At 47.8% G+C, this 20000-nt stretch overlaps 1 protein-coding gene across 1 annotated transcript in view; it reads left to right on the forward strand.

Moving 5' to 3' along the window:
• Cow (Proteoglycan Cow) overlaps positions 1 to 20000 on the forward strand; it is a 214101-nt gene that overhangs the window by 79479 nt on the left and 114622 nt on the right. The window contains exon 3 of the mRNA XM_080277436.1: positions 3981 to 4083. Within this exon, the coding sequence (XP_080133562.1) occupies positions 3981 to 4083 (103 nt within the window). The remainder of the gene's footprint in view (positions 1 to 3980; positions 4084 to 20000) is intronic.

A 20000-nucleotide genomic window follows, 5' to 3' on the forward strand; every position in this document is an offset into this window, starting at 1 on the left:
CAGAAAAGGAAAGGAGGAGATGGAGGAAGGAGGAGAGATGGAGAGAAGAGGAAGAAAATGGTGAGAGGAAAAATGTGTAATTAATGAGGAGATTGATGAGGAGGAAGGAGGGTGGGAAGCGGAGGAAGGAGAGATGGAGAGAAGAGGAAGGAAATGAGGAAGGAGAAATGCGATACGAGGAGATTGATATATGGAAGAATTATATAAGAGGCGGGGAAAGACGAACAGATGGAAAGGGGGAGGAAATGCAAAGGAAATGAAGGAAGTAGGAAAGAAGGGAGTGAATGCAAGAGCGGGAATGAAAGAAACAGATAGAGAAAGTGAGATAAAGAGAGAGAAAGAAAGAAGCACATAAAAGCAGAGAAAGCAGAGATAATGGAAATACAGAAGCGATGAAAGGAGAGAGAGAGAGACAGAGAGAGAGAGGGAAATACGAATGAGGTAACTAAAGACGCCAGCAAGTAATAAGACACCTGGCTCTCTCTCTCTCTCTCTCTATTACAGCACTCAATCCCATATTCAACGTATCATCACTGCCATTACCCCCCACCTTCCATCTCTCCTTCCTCCCTTCCTCTCCTCCTCTCCACGCCTCCCCTCCACATCTCCCCTCACCATCATCTTACCTTCACTTCCATTTCCCTCCTTCTCTCTCTCTCTCTCTCTCTCTCTCTCTCTCTCTCTCTCTTCAACATCATTTCCCTAGTGTTGCATCTTCTCGTATTTCCCAGGAGAAGAGGGAGAAGATAGGGCAATTGAGAGAGAGAGAGAGAGAGAGAGAGAACTGGTGTAAATACAAGGTTATGCAGAAATGGAGTGCTGGAGTGCTGTGGTAAGGCAGGGAGGCGCAGACGGAAGAGGCAGGCAGAAATCGTGGTGTGGTTAGGCAGGAGTTGAGAGAGAGAGAGAGAGAGAGAGAGGAGGGGGGAGGCAGGAATGGTGTAGTGTAGCCAGACAGCAAGTGGAGTGAGGCAGTGAGAGAATAAAACAAAAATGGTGTAGTTTGGTTAGGCAGGAGGTAAGACAGGGAAGACTGAGGCAGAAAGAGGCAGGCAGAAATGGTGTAATGGTGTTAGGAAGAAAGAGAGAGAGAAGTGGGGAGGATAAGGCAGAGATGGTGTAATGTGGTTAGGCAGAGGGAGGTGTGAGGCAGAAATGGTGTAGTGTGGTTAGGCCGGAGGTGAGGCAGAGGAATACTGACACTATCTCTCGGGTGTGTATTGACATATGATGCCTCACAGGGCCACAAACACCCCTGCCTGCCTACCCCCCTGCTTCCTCTTGCCTCTCCTCCCCGTGCCTCACTCATTTCTACCTCACCTTACCCTGCCTAACCTTTCCTATTTCTCTCTCTGCCTCTACTAGGTTTTTCCCTCCTTCCTTCTCCCCTCTTTCTCCCCTCACTGCATCTCCTCACCCAACCTCTTCCCATCTGCCTCCCTCCCCCTCCTCTCCCACAACTACCCCTGCCTCCCCCGTCTCTCTCCTCCCTGTCCCCCCTGCTCCTCCCTGTCTCCCCCTGCCTCTCTCCTGCCTGCATCTCCACACTCTGCCACTCCTTCCCTCCCTGTCTCTCCCTCCTTGTCTCCCCCTGCCTCTCTTCTGCCTGCATGTACACACTCTGCCTTCCCTTCCCTTCCTGTCTCCCTCTGACTCTCTCCTGCCTGTATCTCCGCACTCTGCCTCCCCTTCCCTCCCTGTCTCCCCCCTGTCTCTCTGTCTCTCCCCCTGCCTCTCCACACTCTGCCTCCCCTTCCCTCCCTGTCTCTCCCCCTGCCTCTCCACACCCTGCCTCCCCCTGCCTGCCTCTCCATGAAGCCGTGCCAACTACAGGACCGTTTTTGTGTTAACTGCAGCACCACCAGTGTTTTCACCCCCTTATCACCACACACGCCTCCTGCTGCTGCTGAGTGTGGTGATAGTAATGGTGGGGACAGTGGATGATGATGGTGAGTGGTGGTGATGATGGCTGTAAGAGTGAGTGTTATGATGGTGGTGATGAGGAGTCTTACGGTGGTGGTGGTTATGTTGGTGATGATAGTGATGAGGGTGAGGATGAGTGGTGATGAGGGTCTTGATAAGTGATGGCGGTGGGGGTGGGGGTAATGATGGGGGTAGTGGTGGTGATGGTGAGGGTGATGATGAAGACAGTGATGGAGGTAGTAGTGGTGGTGATGGTGAGGGTGATTGTGATGATGGAGATAGTGATGGGGGTAGTGGTGGTGATGGTGAGGGTAACAGTGATGATACAGTGATGGGGACAGAGATATTAAAAATGAAAATAACACTAATAGGAAATAATAAAACAATTACAAAGAAAACAATAACAAAAACATGACAATAAAAACAATTACCCTGGATCATGTAAACAATGAAAAAAAATAGAGCACAACAGATGACTCTCTTTCTCTCTCTCTCACACACACACAAAACAATACAGGTTCTTTCGTCGTTAATCTCTCTCTCTCTCTCTCTCTCTCTCTCTCTCTCTCTCTCTCTCTCTCTCTCTCAAAAAATCAACCCTGAACGAAATGCTCCTCCCTAATGAGCGAAGGATCGGCAAAGAGACACTGCATTCCACTTGATTTCGTTTCCATTCCATATTTTTCCAAGCGCGAAATCCGGGATGAGTGTTATTGAGTTGGGAGGGAGGGGGGGAGGGAGAGAGAGAGAGAGAGAGAGAGAGAGAGAGAGAGAGAGAGAGAGAGAGAGAGATTTTATTTTCCATCTACTCTAACTAATCTCTCTAATTAATAATCTGATGATGATGGAGAGGGAAGGAAGGAAGGAAAGAAGGAAGGAAGGGAATGGATGGGAAGGAAGGGAATGGAAGGGAAGGGAGGGAGGATGGAAGGAATAAGGAGGGAAGCAGGAATGAATGAAGGAATGAAGGAAGGAAGGAAGCAGGAATGAATGAATGAAGGAAGGAAGGAAGCAGGAAGGAAGAATGAAAGCAGGAAGGAAGGTAAAGGAAGGAAGAAGGAAGAAGGAGATGGAAGGAAGGAAGAAGGAGGGAAGAAGGGAGGGAGGGAGAGATAATGGAAACGGGATCAACTAACTAATGAGATTGGGGAAGGAGAGAGGGAAATCAATGAAGGAAGGGAGAGAGAGAGAGAGAGAGAGAGAGAGACAGACAGACAGACAGACAGACAGACAGAGACAGATGAAAAACAATGTGAAAGTGGTTGGTGTGTGTGTGTGTGTGTGTGTGTGTGTGTGTGTGTGTGTGTGTGTGTGTATTCATGTGTATTTATATGTATCACACCAATCCCCATCAGATAAATAATCACACACATTTAAACATTTCTCTTTCATCACAAATACTCTACATACACAAATCACCCGTATTCTTCACTATGTATATCCACAATAGGATTATACATGACGATATGGGATGAATATTTTAAGGTAGAGTTATTCATTTTGCTGGTATAAATAATGTTATAAATAAATAAATAATCTCAGGTCCCCCACTACCACAATATCACCACCACACCCACTACCACAATATCACCACCACACCCACTACCACAGTATCACCACCACACCCACTACCACAATATCACCACCACACCCACTACCACAGTATCACCACCACATCCACTACCACAATATCACCACCACACCCACTACCACAATATCACCACCACACCCACTACCACAATATCATCACCACACCCACTACCACAATATCACCACCACACCCACTATCACAATATCACCACCACACCCACTACCACAATATCACCACCACACCCACTACCACAATATCACCACCACACCCACTACCACAATATCACCACCACACCCACTACCACAATATCACCACCACACCCACTACCACAATATCACCACCACACCCACTACCACAGTATCACCTCTCCCACCCACCACCACACTTTCACCTCTCCCATCCCACCCATCCACGCCACCCTCCTCCACGCACCCTCCTGCTGACTAACCCGCACCTGCTATTCCAGACGCGCTGTGTGGACTGCTGAGGTGCGGACGGCGTGAGGTGTGTCTGCTGCAGGACAGATTTACAGCAGTATGCGTTAACAAACAGGAGGTCACGAGGAATGGGTGAGTTTGATGTTAAGTTCTTAATGGATATTTTTATGAATTTATGCGCGTTTCTTTTCTGAATATCTTTTCATGTGTGCATTTTTTTTTTCCTGTGCATCGTTTGGCCGTCTGGGGTGGATGGAAAGCGAGAGACTAACGAGGAGAGTGTATGTGAGTGAGGTGGAATGGGGGAGGGAAGGACAGACCGAGGATAAGATGAAGGGATGGAGTGGAGAGGTATATGAGAGGGGTGTGTGGATGGAGAGCGAGAGACTAACGAGGAGAGTGTATGTGAGTGAGATGGAATGGGGGAGGGCAGGATAGACCGAGGATAAGATGAAGGGATGGAGTGGAGAGGTATAGGAGAAGTGTGTGGATGGGGCGAGAGACTAACGAGGAGTGTGTTTGTGAGTGACGTGGAGGGGGGAAAGGGACCGGTAAACCGAGGATAAGACGGAGGGATGGAATGGAGAGGTATATGAGAGAGGGGGGGGGCTGGGAAGGGGGGGAGTGAAATGGCAGGAGACAGAGCGACATGGAGGATATTTGTCTGTGGCCACCCATTACGGGATCAAGGCTTCAGGCTATAGATAGATAGATAGAGATAGATAGACAGATTAGGCTATATCCATGCTTCTCACCTGTACTGTTCATTTCGGTGCCGCCTTCACGTGGTTGCACCGACATAATTAGCAAGCTCACCTGCCAGGCTATACAAACATACCTCAAATACTTTACGCAAAATGGATATGCTAGACGTTATATTTCTTGCTATATCTTAAAATATATACTCACTCTTCTACACCTTTCTTATATGCATTTTTCATCGTATACATTATTACGCCATACTTACACTCCTCAGTTATATAATTCCTTCTGTTATACCACTGGGTTATATCAGTTATATTTCCTCTCTTCAGTGATATACTAACATATTTACCATACATCACGGTGCTAGTGTTACATTTGTACACTTCATCTGGACACCATTACATTTGTACTTAATTTGGTTCAGTTCCTTATTACATGTGCTCACTGTACATAATTACTTAAAATGTAATGTTGCCTACCGCGCGTCAGTATAAGGCTGGAATTCTCTCTCTCTCTCTCTCTCTCCGATCTTCACCTATCACCTTTCACTCGAGCGAAGTAAGATGAAGTAACACCTGAGTGAGAGATAAAGGTGATGGATTCTCTCTCTCTCTCTCTCTCACGGAAGCGCAGGCAACATGAGGTAAAGCTTAAGGCAAAAATAAAGAGGATAGATACTTCAGCTCTCTCTCTCTCTCTCTCTTCGTTCGGCTCTGTCTGCTTCTCTGTTCCTTTTCCCCTCCCTCCATTTTCTTGTTCCTCCCCTCTCTTCTTTTCCTCCCTTCCTTTTCTCCCCTCTCTTTCACTCTTTCTCCCCTCTCTTTCACTCTTTCTCTTCATAGCCACCCTTTTTCACCCCTAGACAGACAGACAGACAGACAGATAGATACATAGATGGACAGATACAGACAGACGGATAGATAACAGACCTACATTCACACAGACGGGAAAGACAGACAGAAAGACAAGCCGACAGACAGACAGACAGACAAAAACAGATATACACAGGCCCAAAAAGAGGGGTGGGGGGGTGGGGGGGAGACTTTAAACTGCAGCACTGTGGGGAAAAAAAGAGCTAGATGGAAAGAGAAAAAAGAAAGAGAGAGAGAGAGAGGGGGGGGTCATGTTGAGAAAGAGAAAATTAAAAATGGAAAAGAGAGAAAGGGGGGACCATGGTGAGAAAGAAAAAAATGGAGAGAGAAAAGAGAAAGTCAGAGAAAGAGGGAAAGGGGACCTAGGTTTGAAAGAGAGAGAGAGAGAGAGAGAGAGAGAGAGAGAGAGACGGGGATTAGGCTGGGAGAATAAGTGAAAGAGAGAGAAAAAGAGAAAGTGAGATATAAAGGGGATCAAGACGAGATGAAATTAGGACACCTGAAGAAGAGGTGTTCCAGGTAAATGAGATGTGGGGGTTTAGTCCCATCTGATCCCTGAGAGAGAGAGAGAGAGAAAGACCTGAGAGAAAGAGAGAGAGAGAGAGAGAGAGAGAGAGAGAGAGAGAGAGAGAGAGAGAGAGAGAGAATTATGAATTAGAGTAAGTGAAATCATATGGGGAAAATCCGTAGACTTTTGGAGTGAAATTATAATGGTCAGAGAGAGAGAGAGAGAATTATGAATTAGAGTAAGTGAAATCATATGGGGAAAATCCATAGACTTTTGGAGTGAAATTATAATGGAGAGAGAGAGAGATGAAATACATTGATGACACGTTAATAAGGAAAACATAAAGAAATTTCGTAGTTGTAGGGGTAATGATGATACTGGTGGTGGTGGTGGTAGTAGTAGCAGTAGTAATAGCAGTAGTAGTAGTAGCAGTAGTAGTAGTAAAAATGCTAGTAGGATTAATAGAAACTGTTGTAGGACTGGTAGGAATGGTGGTAGTTGTGGTAGTAGAATAAATGGTAGTGGAATGGTAGAGGTAGTTAATGGCAAGGGTGAGCCATTCCAGCGCTGATTGCAGTGAGTGGAATTAGTATTGGTTTTAGAGGTGCCGTACTGGACCCGTTCACCCAATGGCCGCGGGTGGAGGGGTGGGTGGAGAGGTTAGGTGGAGGAGTGGGTGGAGAGGTGAGGTGGAGCGGTGGGTGGAGATCGGAGAGGTGAGGTGGAGCGGTGGGTCGAGAGGTGAGGTGGAGGGGTGAGAAGAGAGGTTAGGTGGAGGGGTGGGTGGGGAGGTGAGGTAGAGAAGTGGGTGGAGAGGTGAGGTGGAGCGGTGGTTGCAGGGATGAGGTGAGGTGGAGATGAGGGAGGTGGAGGGGATGGATGCAGAAGTGAGGTGGAGGAGTGGGTGGAGAGGTGAAGGAAGTGGAGGGGTGAGGTGAAGTGGAGATGAGGAAGGTGGAGAGGTGGATGGAAAGGTTAGGTGAGGGAGGTGGAGAGGTTAAGAAGTGGAGAGGTCAGGTGAGGAAGGTGGAGAAATGTTTTTTTTTTTTTTAAATCTATGTACACAGTCACTACAACTCTCTCTCTCTCTCTCTCTCTCTCTCTCTCAATTATCTTTTTTTTTCTCCATATATAAATCCTCTTACTCCTACTGTTCTCTCTCTCCCTCTCAATTATATCATTTTTATCTCCATACATAAATCCTCTTACTCCTACTGTTCTCTCTCTCTCTCGCTCTCTCTCTCCCTCGGCCAGTGACCTTTCTCGCTCAGCGCCCGTGTACCAAAGTAATCAATACATAGGAGTCACTTCTTTTTTTTAAGTACGAGTCCAGTTAGAGAGAGAGGGAGAGAGAGAGAAACTGAAGGAATGGGGAGAGGTGGGTGGGAGTAAGGGAGGGAGTGGGAGGGAGAGAGAGAGATAAGGAGAGGGGGGGGTGAGGTGAGGGGAGGGTGAGGTGAGGGAGAAGGGAGAGGGAAGCGAGGGAGGAAATGAGAAGTACTGATCGAGGAAGGGAGAGGATGGGAAAAGGAAATGAGAGGGAGATGAAGAGTGAATGAGAGGTGAAAAGGGGAATACAGGGGAGAGGGAGGGGTGGGGGGAGGGGAAGGGAGGGATGGATAGTGAGGGGATGGAGAGAGAGACTTAGTGTGATGCAGAGGGATGGAGGAAAAAAAGAAAGAAGTGAATGGGAGTGAGGGATGAGGGGAGGCGAGGAGGGGGAGGGGAAAGACAGAAGTGGGAGAATGAATGCAAAGTATTGATGAGAGGGTGGATAGGGGGAGGGGAGGGAAGGGGTGAAAAGAAGAAGGATACGAATGGAGGGAGGGTGGGAAGGAGGGAGGTGTTGGAGAGTGAATGCTGTGTTGATGGATGAATGGAGGTGAGAGGGGGGGGGGAGCGATGGAAGTGTAGGAGGAAAGAGAAAGGAAAAGGAGGAGGAGGAGGAGAAGGAGGAGGAGGAGGAGGAGGAGGAGAGAGAGAGAGAGAGAGAGAGAGAGAGAGAGAGAGAGAGAGAGAGAGACCTAGTTTGACCTCGTCTCTACCATTTTTTAACCTAGCGTGACACTGAAGCTTGTTTTGAGTGGGTCGGCCCCGGGAAAAGTTAGGTGGAAGAGTGGAAGAAGTGGAGGGTGGAGGTGGAAGGGGGAAGTGGAGGTGGAAGTGGAGGGGTGGAAGTGGAAAGGTGGAAGTATTGGGGTGGAGATATAGAGGTGGAAGTGGAAGGGTGGAAGTGGAGGGTGGAGAGGTGGAAGTGGAGGGTGGAGAGGTGGAAGTGGAAGGTGGAGAGGTGGAAGTGGAGGTTGGAGGTGGAAGGGTGGAAGTGGAGAGGTGGAGGAGGAAGGGTGGAAGTGGAGAGGTGGAATTGGGGAAGTTAATTGGAAGGGTTGGATGTGGGGAAACTAGGTGGATGGATGGAGAATATGGATGCTGGTGGATAGAGTAGGTGGAGAGGTTAAGTCAGTTAGGTGGCTAGAAGAGTGGATGGAGAGGTTAGGTGGAAGGACTGGATGTAGGGGTGGGGAGAGAGAGAGAGAGAGAGAGAGAGAGAGAGAGAGAGAGAGAGAGAGAGAGAGAGAGAGAGAGAGAGACGGGCGGGAGAAGAAAAGAAGATAGGAAGAAATGTGTGAAAAAAGAGAATGGAGAAGAACAGTGAAGAGAGGAAACTAGGAAAATAATACAGAGGAGAGGCAGGAGAATAAAAGAGAAGAGATGAAGAGAGTAAAGAAGAGAGGAGAAAAAGAGAAGGAAAGGGAGAGAATACGAGAGAAAATGAGAGGAAAATGAATAGGAAAAGATAGAAAAAGAGGAAGATAATAAAAAGGAAGAAAAGAAAATGAGGGAAAGAGAGAAAAAGAGAAGTGAAAAAGAGAGGGGCAGCACAAAAGAGAGGAGGACAAGAGAGGCGAAAAGACAGTGAGCAAGAGTTAGGAATAATTTAAAGATTTGGAACGCTCTCTCTCTCTCTCTCTCTCTTCGTACTGTGGAAAAATAGGGGAGAAAAGAGGGGGGAAAGGAAGAAAAGATGAGGAAAGAAGAGAAAGAAAGAGAAAAATGGTTGTTCGACACGTACTTCAGAGAGAGAGAGAGAGAGAGAGAGAGATGCAGGGTGGGGGGACAGAGGGTGAGGCAGAGAGAAGCCTAAGTACACAGAGTGGGAAAGGAAGGATAATAAGAAAGAGGAAGTGAAGGAAGGACAGAAGACAGGCAGAGTAAGGCAGAGAAAGATCAAGGCAGAGGACAGCAGAATGAAGACAGGAAAGGCAGGGTAAGGAGGCAGGAGAAAGAAAAGCAGAGGAAGGCAGGTTAGAGTGAAGAAGACGAAGGAAGATGAAGCAAATATAAGGCAGAATGAGGTACCGTTGAGGCAGAGAAAGACAGGAATGGGAAAGTGAGGAAAGGGTGAGGCAGAAGGGAAAAGTAAGGCAGGGCGAGGCAAGAAATGGAGGGAGACTGGGGCAGGGTAAGGCAGAAGTAAAGTGAGGCAGGGTAAGGCACAGGATCGGGGCAAACCACATCAATTCTCGGCCACTCAGGATGAACTGACTGGCAAAACACTCTTTGATCCCCTCTCTCTCTCTCCTTCTGCCTGCTTCTGCTTCTCTCCCTCCTTCCCTCTCAAGATCTCTGCCTCTCCCCTTCATACCTAACCCCCAACACTCCTCCTCTCCCTGCCTCACCTCCTTCCGCCCTGCCTCCCACTCCCTACCTAATCACCCTGCCTATCCCTGCATCCTTCCTGCCTAACGTCTCACCCTGTTTACCTATTTCAACCTCTCCTCCTCTTCCTTTTCCCTCTCTCTCTCTCTCTCCCTCTCCCTTCATCATCTCATCTTATCCTGCCTCCCTCTCTACCTCAACCCCCCTGCCTCTCCCCTCTCTGCCTGACCTCCTTTGCCTACCCCTGCCTCACCTGAGCAAAATGTGTACCACCATATTGCACATCAACTTGCTCTTTGTTGCAAGACTGAAGAGAGCTCACAACAAGCCTCTTACACCCGCCAATCTCTCTCTCTCTCTCTCTCTCAAACACACACACACACACACACACTTCCCGCTGTCAATAATGGCCACTGCATGTAATACCAAAGGCTTCAATTAATACCAGGGGCTTCCTTTAATACCAGGGTCCACCTCTCATACCAGGTCCAGTAATACCACCCATTCCGTAAATACCAAAGTAATTTATTTAATACCTATCTCTATGTAATATTTACCTCTTCATCTTGGTATTTCCACCACAAATATTACTCTAACATTTAAACCACTGAAACTTATTGAAAAAAAGGTGTAAAAGTTTCATCCAATTCGTCAGGTGTTGGCAAAAGTTTAATTAAGATCATCAGGTGTTGGCAAAAGTTTAAGATCATCAGGTGTTGGCAAAAGTTTAAGATCATCAGGTGTTGGCAAAAGTTTCAAGATCGTCAGGTGTTGGCAAAAAATAAAAATAAAAAATAATAATAATAATAATAATTAGCGCCTTCACCACCTGCCAATCGAAACAAAGTGAACGACGTAGCGAAATATTGTGCAAAAAGTTCCATCCATCATTCGAAACTACTTAAGCGTTGCAAAATTTTCACATCATTTCGTTCGCTAATCAGTAAGTTACGTTCATTAGTGTCCATACCTTTTATTCATTTATTTATTTATTTATTTTTTTACCTTTTGGGGGGCTCAGGTGACATATAATTTTTTCTTTTATTTCTAGAGGGCTCAGGTGTCTTCCGTTTAATTAGCACCTGGAAACACCTGTTCATGACTCACCTGGGCACGTTACACCTTTCAGCCTTTACGTGGTGGAGCTGCCCGGCTACACACACACCCCCCAGCCCCCTCCCTACCCCCCGAAAGGAAGATCAGATAGGGCAAGACATAGGGAGATAGGAAAGGGCATGGAAAGGAACAGATGGGAAGGGTAAAGAATGAACTGGAATGAAATGTCGCTGAAGGGAAAGGATGGGAGAGATGGGACGAGAACCAGAAGGAAAACAAAGGGAAGGGGGGAAAAGAAGGGAATGGCAGGGATGAAAAAAGGAAAAAAGGGAAGGGAAGGGAAGAGGAACTGAAAGAAAAGAAAGGGAGGAGAAAGGAGGAAAAAGAAGGAAATGGTAGGGAAGAGAAAGAGAAGGAATATGAAGGCAAGGGGAAGCGGAGAAAAGGGACGGGAAGGAAGGAATACAGAGGAATGTAAGGAAGGAGAAGAAAGAGGAAGGAAAGGCAAGAGAAGGGGAGGGAAATAAAATGAGATGATAAAGACGAGAGGTGAAGGAGGAGCGTGAGGACAGGGCAGGGCAAACCTGGGCAAGTAATGCAATACAAGACACATCAAGCAAGCGAAGCGCAGGGCAGGCCAGGGCACAACGACGTTAGGGCAGGGCAGGGGAGGGGAAGAGGGAGGGAGGGAAGGGAGAGATGGGAAGAGGGAAGGGAAAGAGGGAGGGAGGGAAGGGAGAGATGGGAAGAGGGAAGGGAGAGAAAGAAGAGGGAGAAAGGGAGGGAAGGGAGGGAAAAAGGGGATTTGGGAGAGGAGGGAGAGAGGGGGTGAGGAAAGGGGGAAAAGGGAAGAGAGAGGGGGTGGGGAGGGAGAAGGGGGAATGGAAGAAGAGGCAGAAAAAGACAAGGGGATCAAGGTTGAGAAAGAGGAGGAGGAGAGGGGGAAGAGTAATGAGGGGGAGGAACAAGAAGAGGAAGAGGGAGGGAAGGAAAGGAAATGTAAGCTAAGAGAATAAGGAAGAAATATAAGAGAAGGGAGAAGACGAAACGAGAGGAGTGAAGATGAGAAGAAGACAATAGGTAAGCAGAGGGAGAGGGTGAGATGGAAGGGGAGAGGAAGAGAGGAGAGAAAGAAGCTTGAAGGAAAGAGGGAAAGGGAGAAAAGAGGAAGGGAGAAGAGATGGGGAACAGAGGATTACAAAGGGAAAGAAAGAGGGGTGGGAGGGGAAGAGGGGATGAAAAAATGGTGGATGGATGAGAGAGAGAGAGATAGAGAGAGAGAGGTACAAAAGCTCTTCCACTCCTTCAGTCCACTCACTTCACGCAGAAATTTTAAGCAAAATGGAATTAGCATTTTTTTTGCTCTCACACACTCCTAAAAGAGTTATAATTGAGGGAATGAGAGGGAGGGGAGGGGAAGGAGAGGTGAGGTAGTGGAGGGATGGGAAGGGAAAATGTGTGTGTGTGTCTGTCTGTAGAGAGAGAGAGAGAGAGAATTTCCACCACCCAAATAAAATCCCCTCAAGACATCTAGAAAACATCTTGAGAAATCCAAAGAATCTTACAAGGAAATCGCCTCTTTTTATGTACACGTTACTCCTTTCTCTCCTCCTCTACACCGAATTATTCTTTACTTCATTTCCTGCTTCCTCGTTACTGGTCGATGTATTCTCTCTCTCTCTCTCTCTCTCTCTCTCTCTCCCTAGCATAATAGTGTGTGTGAATTATTTAGTATGTGGCGTAGGTCAACATCTATAATGATAATGACTCTCTCTCTCTCTCTCTCTTCCGCTTTACCACTTCCCCCTCTCCCTCTCTCTCTCTCTCTTCCGCTTTACCACTTCCCCCTCTCCCTCTCTCTCTCTCTCTCTCAAGATACTAATGTTCTTTCTCTCATTAGTCTCTCTCTCTCTCTCTCTCTCTCAAGATACTAATGTTCTTTCTCTCATTAGTCTCTCTCTCTCTCTCTCTCTCTCTCTTATGTCACCCATTTTCTTTTCACACTCGTTTTCTTTCCACACTACTTTAACTTACTCGTATATATACTTTGGTCTCCCCTAAAACTGCTTCACTAAATTGAAAGAAAATGGGATACCGTTTTTCTTTATAGGGGTGACTAGGCAATTTCTCTCCTCATTAAGGGAGAGAGACAGAGAGAGAGAGAGAGAGAGAGAGAGAGAGAGAGAGAGACATACAGACAGACAGACAGAGAGAAACGTTAAAGCGACATAAACTCTGTGAAAAATGATATCCGTCTGAAAGGTTTACACACACACACACACACACACACACACACACACACACACACACACACACTTAATTAGGATACACAAACACTTTTACACTCAGGCTCTACGTTACACATATTTACTCTCTCTCTCTCTCTCTCTCTCTCTCTCTCTCTCTCTCTCTCAGCGACACTATTGCAACATTTCCGGGGATTATGCGATGAAGATGAGAGAGAGAGAGAGAGAGAGAGAGAGAGAGAGAGCTGGGTCCCTCCGCATTAAATTGGCCGACAAACTATCCACTTAAGGTAAATAATGACCCGATGTGGATGTGAGAGAGAGAGAGAGAGAGAGAGAGAGAGAGAGAGAGAACGACATTCGATAAAAAGTAGAGAAACAGAAGAAGGTTGAAGAAATAATGATAATAATAATAATAATAATAATAATAATAATAATAATAATAATGGGGAAAAGGAAAGACAGTCCAGTGGATGAGAGAGACGATGCAAACAACAAAAAAGAAAAAGAATGAAAATTATACAGAGGAAAGGAGGAGGAGGAGGAGGAGGAGGAAGAGGAGGAGGAGGAGGAAGAGGAGGAAGAGGAGGAGGAGGAGGAAGAGGAGGAAGAGGAGGAGGAGGAAGAGGAGGAGGAGGAGGAGGAGGAAGAGGAGGAAGAGGAGGAGGAAGAGGAGGAGGAGGAGGAGGAGGAAGAGGAGGAGGAGGAGGAAGATAATTGGATATAAGAGGTTGGGGAAAGAGGACGAGAGGGAATAATAAGGAGGATAACAAGGAAATTAGGTACACTTGAGAGAGAGAGAGAGAGAGAGAGGGGGGGGGATGGAGAAAGAGAAGAGCAGAAGAAAATGGATATGGGAGGCGAGGAAGAGGATGGAGAGGGAGAGGAAGAGAAGAGAGAAAAGGGAAAGAAAATAATAAGAAGATATAACCCTAGATGAAAGAGAGGAGGAGGAGGAGGAGGAGGAGGAGGAGAGTAATTGAGCCGATCATTACTGAGGGCGTGACGTGAGAGAGAGAGAGAGAGAGAATGCTACAATATGCTCTTACTTTCTCTCTCTCACTGGTTGCTTCCTCTTCCTCCTCCTCCTCTTCGTCACCACCACCACCATCATCATCATCTTTTCCTTCTTTTTTCACTATCATCACTGGCATTATCGCTGCTATCACCACTACCAGTCATCATCATCATCATCATCATCATCATCATCATTTAGTATCCCGTCCTTATCCCGTATTAACCCGCATGTATCTATCTATCTACGTATATCTATCAATCTATCAACGGCTGTCAATTCTAAGCATATCTAAACATATCAATATAGCATACCGAATATATATCAGAAACATCTAAACTGAGAGAGAGAGAGAGAGAGAGAGAGAGAGAGAGAGAGAGAGAGAGAGAGAGAGAGAGAGAGACGTAAAGAGAGGTGTGATTAAACGATGCATATAAGATAAAATCGATAGCGGCAGACAGATAGATAGACCAATAGAGGTGAGACATAGACAGACAGACAGACAGACAGATAGATAGATAGACATGTAAAAAGGGGTATGATTGAACTAAGCATATATGTATAGAGATAAATCGATAGAAGTAGATAGCCAGATAGAGAGACATGTAGAGAAAGGTGATAGATAAACAGATAGATACACAGATAGATAGACAGGCATGTAGAGAGAAGTGTGAGCCCAGAAATAGCCAAGGAGTCTTTTTAACAGTGACAGAAAATTAATAATGCACAACGCCGCCTCACCAACTCTCTTACATATTTACACCGTCTGTTATTATGCATTATTTTACGTATGAAAGAAGAGAGAGAGAGAGAGAGAGAGAGAGAGAGAACGGGTGAGGGAAGTGAACGAAGAGAGTGGACGTTAAGAAGGAACAGAAAGAAAAAGATAGAGAGAGAGGGGAGGGTATCTGTTATATAGGGATGAAATGAGGAAAGTCACAAGGGAGAGAGGGAGGTGAAGGAAGGGAGGGGAGGAGGAGATGGGAAGGGAGTATGGAGGAGGAGGAGGGGGGAGATGGAGGGACGGAGAGATCACAGGGGAAATGAGAATGGAAAGTAGATGAGGGGAGGGGGAATGGAAGAGAGGAGAGTGGGGATGAAGTGGAAATGGAAGGGAGGAGAGAGGGGAGGGAGGGGAAATGGAAGAGAGGAAGGGGGTAGGGGAAACGAGAGAGAGAGAGAGAGAGAGAGAGAGAGAGAGAGAGAGAGAGAGAGGGCATTAGGGTCGGAAGGAAGGTAGGAAATGAGGCAAGGGGAGGAAAGGGAGGGAGGGAAGGAGGGGTGAAAAGCTTGGAGGAAATAGAGAGAAAGAGAGAGAGAGAGAGAGAGAGAGAGAGAGAGAGAGAGAGAGAGAGAGCAACATTTCTTTCCCCAATAATGATAACAATGATGAACAGCTGTGGAGAGGATGTGAGGGGAGGGAAAGGAAGAAAGAAGGGGAGGGGAGGGGAGGGGAGGGGAGGGGAGGGGAGGGGAGGGAAGGGGGAGTTGAGTGATGAGGTGAGGTGAGAGTGAACGGGAGGTTTAGTGAGGATCAGAGAGAGAGAGAGAGAGAGAGAGAGAGAGAGAGAGGGCGGGGGTTACCACACTATTTATACATACCCAACTTGCATCTCTCTCTCTCTTTCTCTCTCTCTTATAAAGGGACAATATGCATGACCCGGAATAAAATCACGTGTGCATATAAACTACACACACACACACACACACACACACACACTCACACACACACACGCACAGTAATTAGCTTCATTCTTGCCCAGTTCATTTAAACCTCTCTCTCTCTCTCTCTCTCTCTCTCTCTCTCTCTCTCTCTCTCTCTCTCTCTCTCTCTCCACCACACCATCACCTTTTACTCATCCTTACCCTCCCCCTCCCGCCCATCGCCTTCCCCCTCTTTGCTTCGCCTCCCTTCTTCCCCTTCCTTTCTCCCTCCCTTCCCCTTCCCTATTTCCTCCCTCTTATCTATGCTTCCCCTCCCTCCTTCCCCTTCCCCCTCCCCTCCCTTTCCTTTACACTTCCTCTTACTCTCTAATCCCCTTCCTTTCCATTAGTCATCTTCCCCTCCCCCTCCCCCTCCCATTACCCTTCATAATTCCCTCTCCTTCCCCTCCCCTCCCCTCCCCACCCCCAAACCCAAAAGACCAGCTAAGAGGCTGAAGAGGGAGAGTCTTAGTCGGCTTTTGTGAGGCTGAGAGAGAGAGAGAGAGAGAGAGCAGGGAAGTTTAAATGAAGTAGGCAAGACTGAAGCTAATTACTGTGTGTGTGTGTGTGTGTGTGTGTGTGTGTGTGTGTGTGAGAGAGAGAGAGAGAGAGAGAGAAAGAGAGAGAGAGAGAGACGGAGAGAGAGAGACAGAGAGAGAACCCTCCTCACACTTCTCTGTTAATGAATATACTTGTTCTTCAGGCCAGGAGTGCATATTAAATGAGACGGGGAGGCAGGGATGTGGGCGGGGTGAGGCAGGAAGGTAGGTAGGGTTAGGCAGGGTGAAGCAAGAAGGTAGCAGGGTGAGGCAGGAAAGTAGCTAGGGTTAGGCAGGGTGAAGCAAGAAAGTAGCAGGGTGAGGCAGGAAGGTAGGTAGGGTTAGGCAGGGTGAGGCAGGAAGGTAGGTAGGGTTAGGCAGGGTGAGGCAGGAAGGTAGGTAGGGTTAGGCAGAGTGATCCAGGAAGGTAGGTAGGGTTAGGCAGGGTGAGGCAGGAAGGTAGGTAGGGTGAGGCAGGAAGGTAGGTTGGTTTAGGAGGGGTAAGGAAAGAAGGCAGGGAGGTGGGCAGGGTTAGGCAGGAAGGTAGGAAGGGTTAGGCAGAGTGAGGCAGGAAGGCAGGTAGGGTTAGCAGGGTGAGACAGGAAGGTAGGTAGGGTTAGGCAGGGTGAGACAGGAAGGTAGGTAGGGTTAGGCAGGGTGAGACAGGAAGGTAGTAGGGTTATGCAGGGCGAGGCAGGAAGGTAGGTAGGGTTTGGCACGGCGGGGCAGGAGGGTATGTAGGGTTAGGCAGGGTGAAGCAGGAACGCAGATACGGTTCGGCAGGGTGAAACAGGAAGATAGGTAGGGTTAGGCAGGAAGGTCGAAAGGGTTAGGCAGGGTGAGGGAAGGGGAGAGACAGGGGAAGCTAAAGACAGGGTGGGAGGCAGAAGATAGGGTGAGGCAGGAAGTGTGAAGGGAGGAGAGAGGCAGGGGTAGGCAGGGTGAGGCAGAGAAAGTACAGAGAGGTAGAAGCAGGGGGAGGATAGGGAAAACAGGACAAGGATGGGGAGGTAAGGCAGGGGAGACTGAGGCAGGCAGTAGGAGGAAGAGGAGGCAGGCGGGGAGGAAGGAAAGAACACAGTAAGCAAATGAGAGAGAGAGAGAGAGAGAGAGAGAGAGAGAGAGAGAGAGAGAAATCCTAATTCTCTGTAGCTTCTTACCTGGATTATTATAAAGAGATTAGGGGGAGGGGGAGGGGAGGAGGCAGAGGTGAAAGGAAGCTATGGGGAGAGAGAGATAAAAAGGGAAGAGATTTTGAGGTGGAGAGAGGGGGAGGGGAGGAGGCAGAGGTGAAAGGAAGGTATGGGGAGAGAGAGAAAAAGGGAGAGAGATTTAGAGGTGTAGAAAGGAGGAGGGGGAGGAGGAGGAAGATGTGATAGGAGGTAAGGCAAAGGGAGAGAAAGAAAAAGGGAAAGAGATTAGAGGCGGAGAGAGGAGGCCGGGAATGAGGGAGAGAGAGGGGGAAGAGGTGAAAAGAGGGAAAGTAAAGGGAGAAAAGAAAAAGGGAAAGCAGATTGAAAGGAGAGGCAAAGGAAAGGAGGAAGAAAGGAAAGACGTAGGAAAATGGGAAAGGGAAGGAGGGAAATTGGATGGAGGGGGAGGGAGAAGGGGTGGGAGGAGACGGAGGGGGAGGAGGGTAAATGAGATAGAGAGAAAACAGGAAAAGGGGAAGAAAGATGGGGAAATGAAGGAAAGAATGGCAGAGAGGGAAGGGAAAGGAAGGGAGAGTGAGAAGGATGGGTGAGAGAGGGGAAGGAAGAGGGGCAGGGGTAGGAAGAGACGGAGAGGAAGGGGAGATGGGAGAGGGAGAAGAGGAAGAGGAGGTATGAGAAGAGGGGGAGGAGGAGAAAGGGTTGGGGAGAAGGAGCGGGGAAGGAGGAGTAGGAGGGAAAAAAGGGAAGGAGGAGCAGCAGGAGAGGGAGAGGGAAGGAGGAGGGTTAAGGGGAGGGGAGGGGAGGGGGAGGGGAGGGGAGGGGAGGGGAGGGGAGGGGAGGGGACAGAACATCCACTAGGGTGTATAGGTAATTAGACCAAAATTAGGCAACAACTCTGAAACTTTAGAGTCTGGGTGGTGGGGAGGGGGGCGGGAAGGGGAGGAGGGAGGGAAGGGGAGGGGGAAACGAGGAGAAGGGGTGCAGGAAGGGAGGGGTAAACGAAGGAGGTAGGAAGGACAGAGGAACGGCAGGGGAAGGGAGGGTAAAAGGTGAGAGAAAGAGTAGGGAGAAGGCAGGGGAGGGGGAGGGGAAGGGATAGGGGACTGTGGGAAGGGGGGGAGGATAAAAGGGGATAGGAAGAGAAACGAGGAAGATGGAAAGGAGGAAGAGGAACGGGAAAATAAGGAGGAGGAGGAGGAGGAGGACAAGAGAGGAAGAGAAGTGAAGGAGAGGGAGGTAGAGGAAAGGGAAAGGGGGAGGAGGGGGAAGGGGATTGGGGGAGGAGGAGGGGGACAAAATTTCCACCACAGTGTATAGGAAATTGGACCAGAATTAGGCAGCTACTGTGAAACTTTAGGAGGTCTGTGGTGGTGGGGGAAGGAGGGGGAGGTGGGGGTGTGGGAAGTGGTGGGGGAGAGAAAAAGTGGAGGGGAGGGGGGTGGGACGCAGAGAGTGAGGATAACGGCTGGGGAGAAGGGAGGGGGAGGGGAAGAAAAGCGGGGGTGAAGAGAGGTGAGGGCTGGGGAGATTACGGTCCATAGTATTTACATTCAGACATGGTCGTCTGGTAACCCACAAAAATTAATCTTCTTGATCGACAGTAACATAAGCTGAAGCATAAACGTACATACACACACACACACACATACATAATCATCCATCCATCCACACACACAGACACACAAACAAGCAGAAAGATGGAAAAACACAACGAAGAATAAAAAAAAAGAGTCATCAGTAACGCAGGTAAAACAAATATTAGCACGAATATTCAGGTGACACTAATTAACACAAGACAAAGGTGTTACAAGGGAAAAAAAAAAAACATACCTGGGAAAGAGGCGCTGAGGAACCGTCTTTAAATTTTCTTAAGTAAGGGTTAAGATGCTGGACCTCTCTTGATCCCATGTCTTAAGAAACACAGGTGACTGGGTGACCTTCGTGGAGTTGCTTCGCTGTAAATAAGAAAAGAGAAATGAATAAAGAGAAAGGAAGTAGTAGTAGTAGTAGTAGTAGTAGTAGTAGTGGTGGTGGTGGTGGTGGTGGTGGTGGTGGTGGTGGTAGTGGTAGTAGTAGTAGTAGTAGTAGTAATCATTTTCTCGCGTGAATGTGAACTCAGTGGACTGCAGGCTGAACTTGCTCCCCTCCTGCAGTCCACCATCGTCCTTTGGGGAGACGGAGAGGGAGACCAAGGACGCATTTATAAGTATCCAGTTACTCCGCCTGGTTATATCGGTGCCACCACGTGAAGGCGCCCCTCTCCAGTACTCTCCCTATCAGTAAAAAAAATATATATGACAAAAAAGATAACTCGAAATACCAATGGAGTATCTGTATAGCCATTAAAAAATCTATATCTATCTATCTATCTGTCTATATCTATCTACCTATCTATCTATCTAGGCGACATCCGGACTTCATGGGGAAAATATAACTGCAGTATTTTTGTCATTACTCTCTCTCTCTCTCTCTCAAATATAAAAAGAGAAAGTAAGCTAAATAAAAAAATAACGAAAACTACTGCCACATAGCAAGCCAATACCAGCCATGTCCCTGGTGTGTGTGTGTGTGTGTGTGTGTGTGTGTGTGT

The sequence above is a fragment of the Coenobita brevimanus genome, chromosome 69, assembly GCF_032717465.1.
Source record: "Coenobita brevimanus isolate Jiangsu-jjx chromosome 69, ASM3271746v2, whole genome shotgun sequence".
NCBI classification, from domain to species: Eukaryota; Metazoa; Arthropoda; class Malacostraca; order Decapoda; family Coenobitidae; genus Coenobita; species Coenobita brevimanus.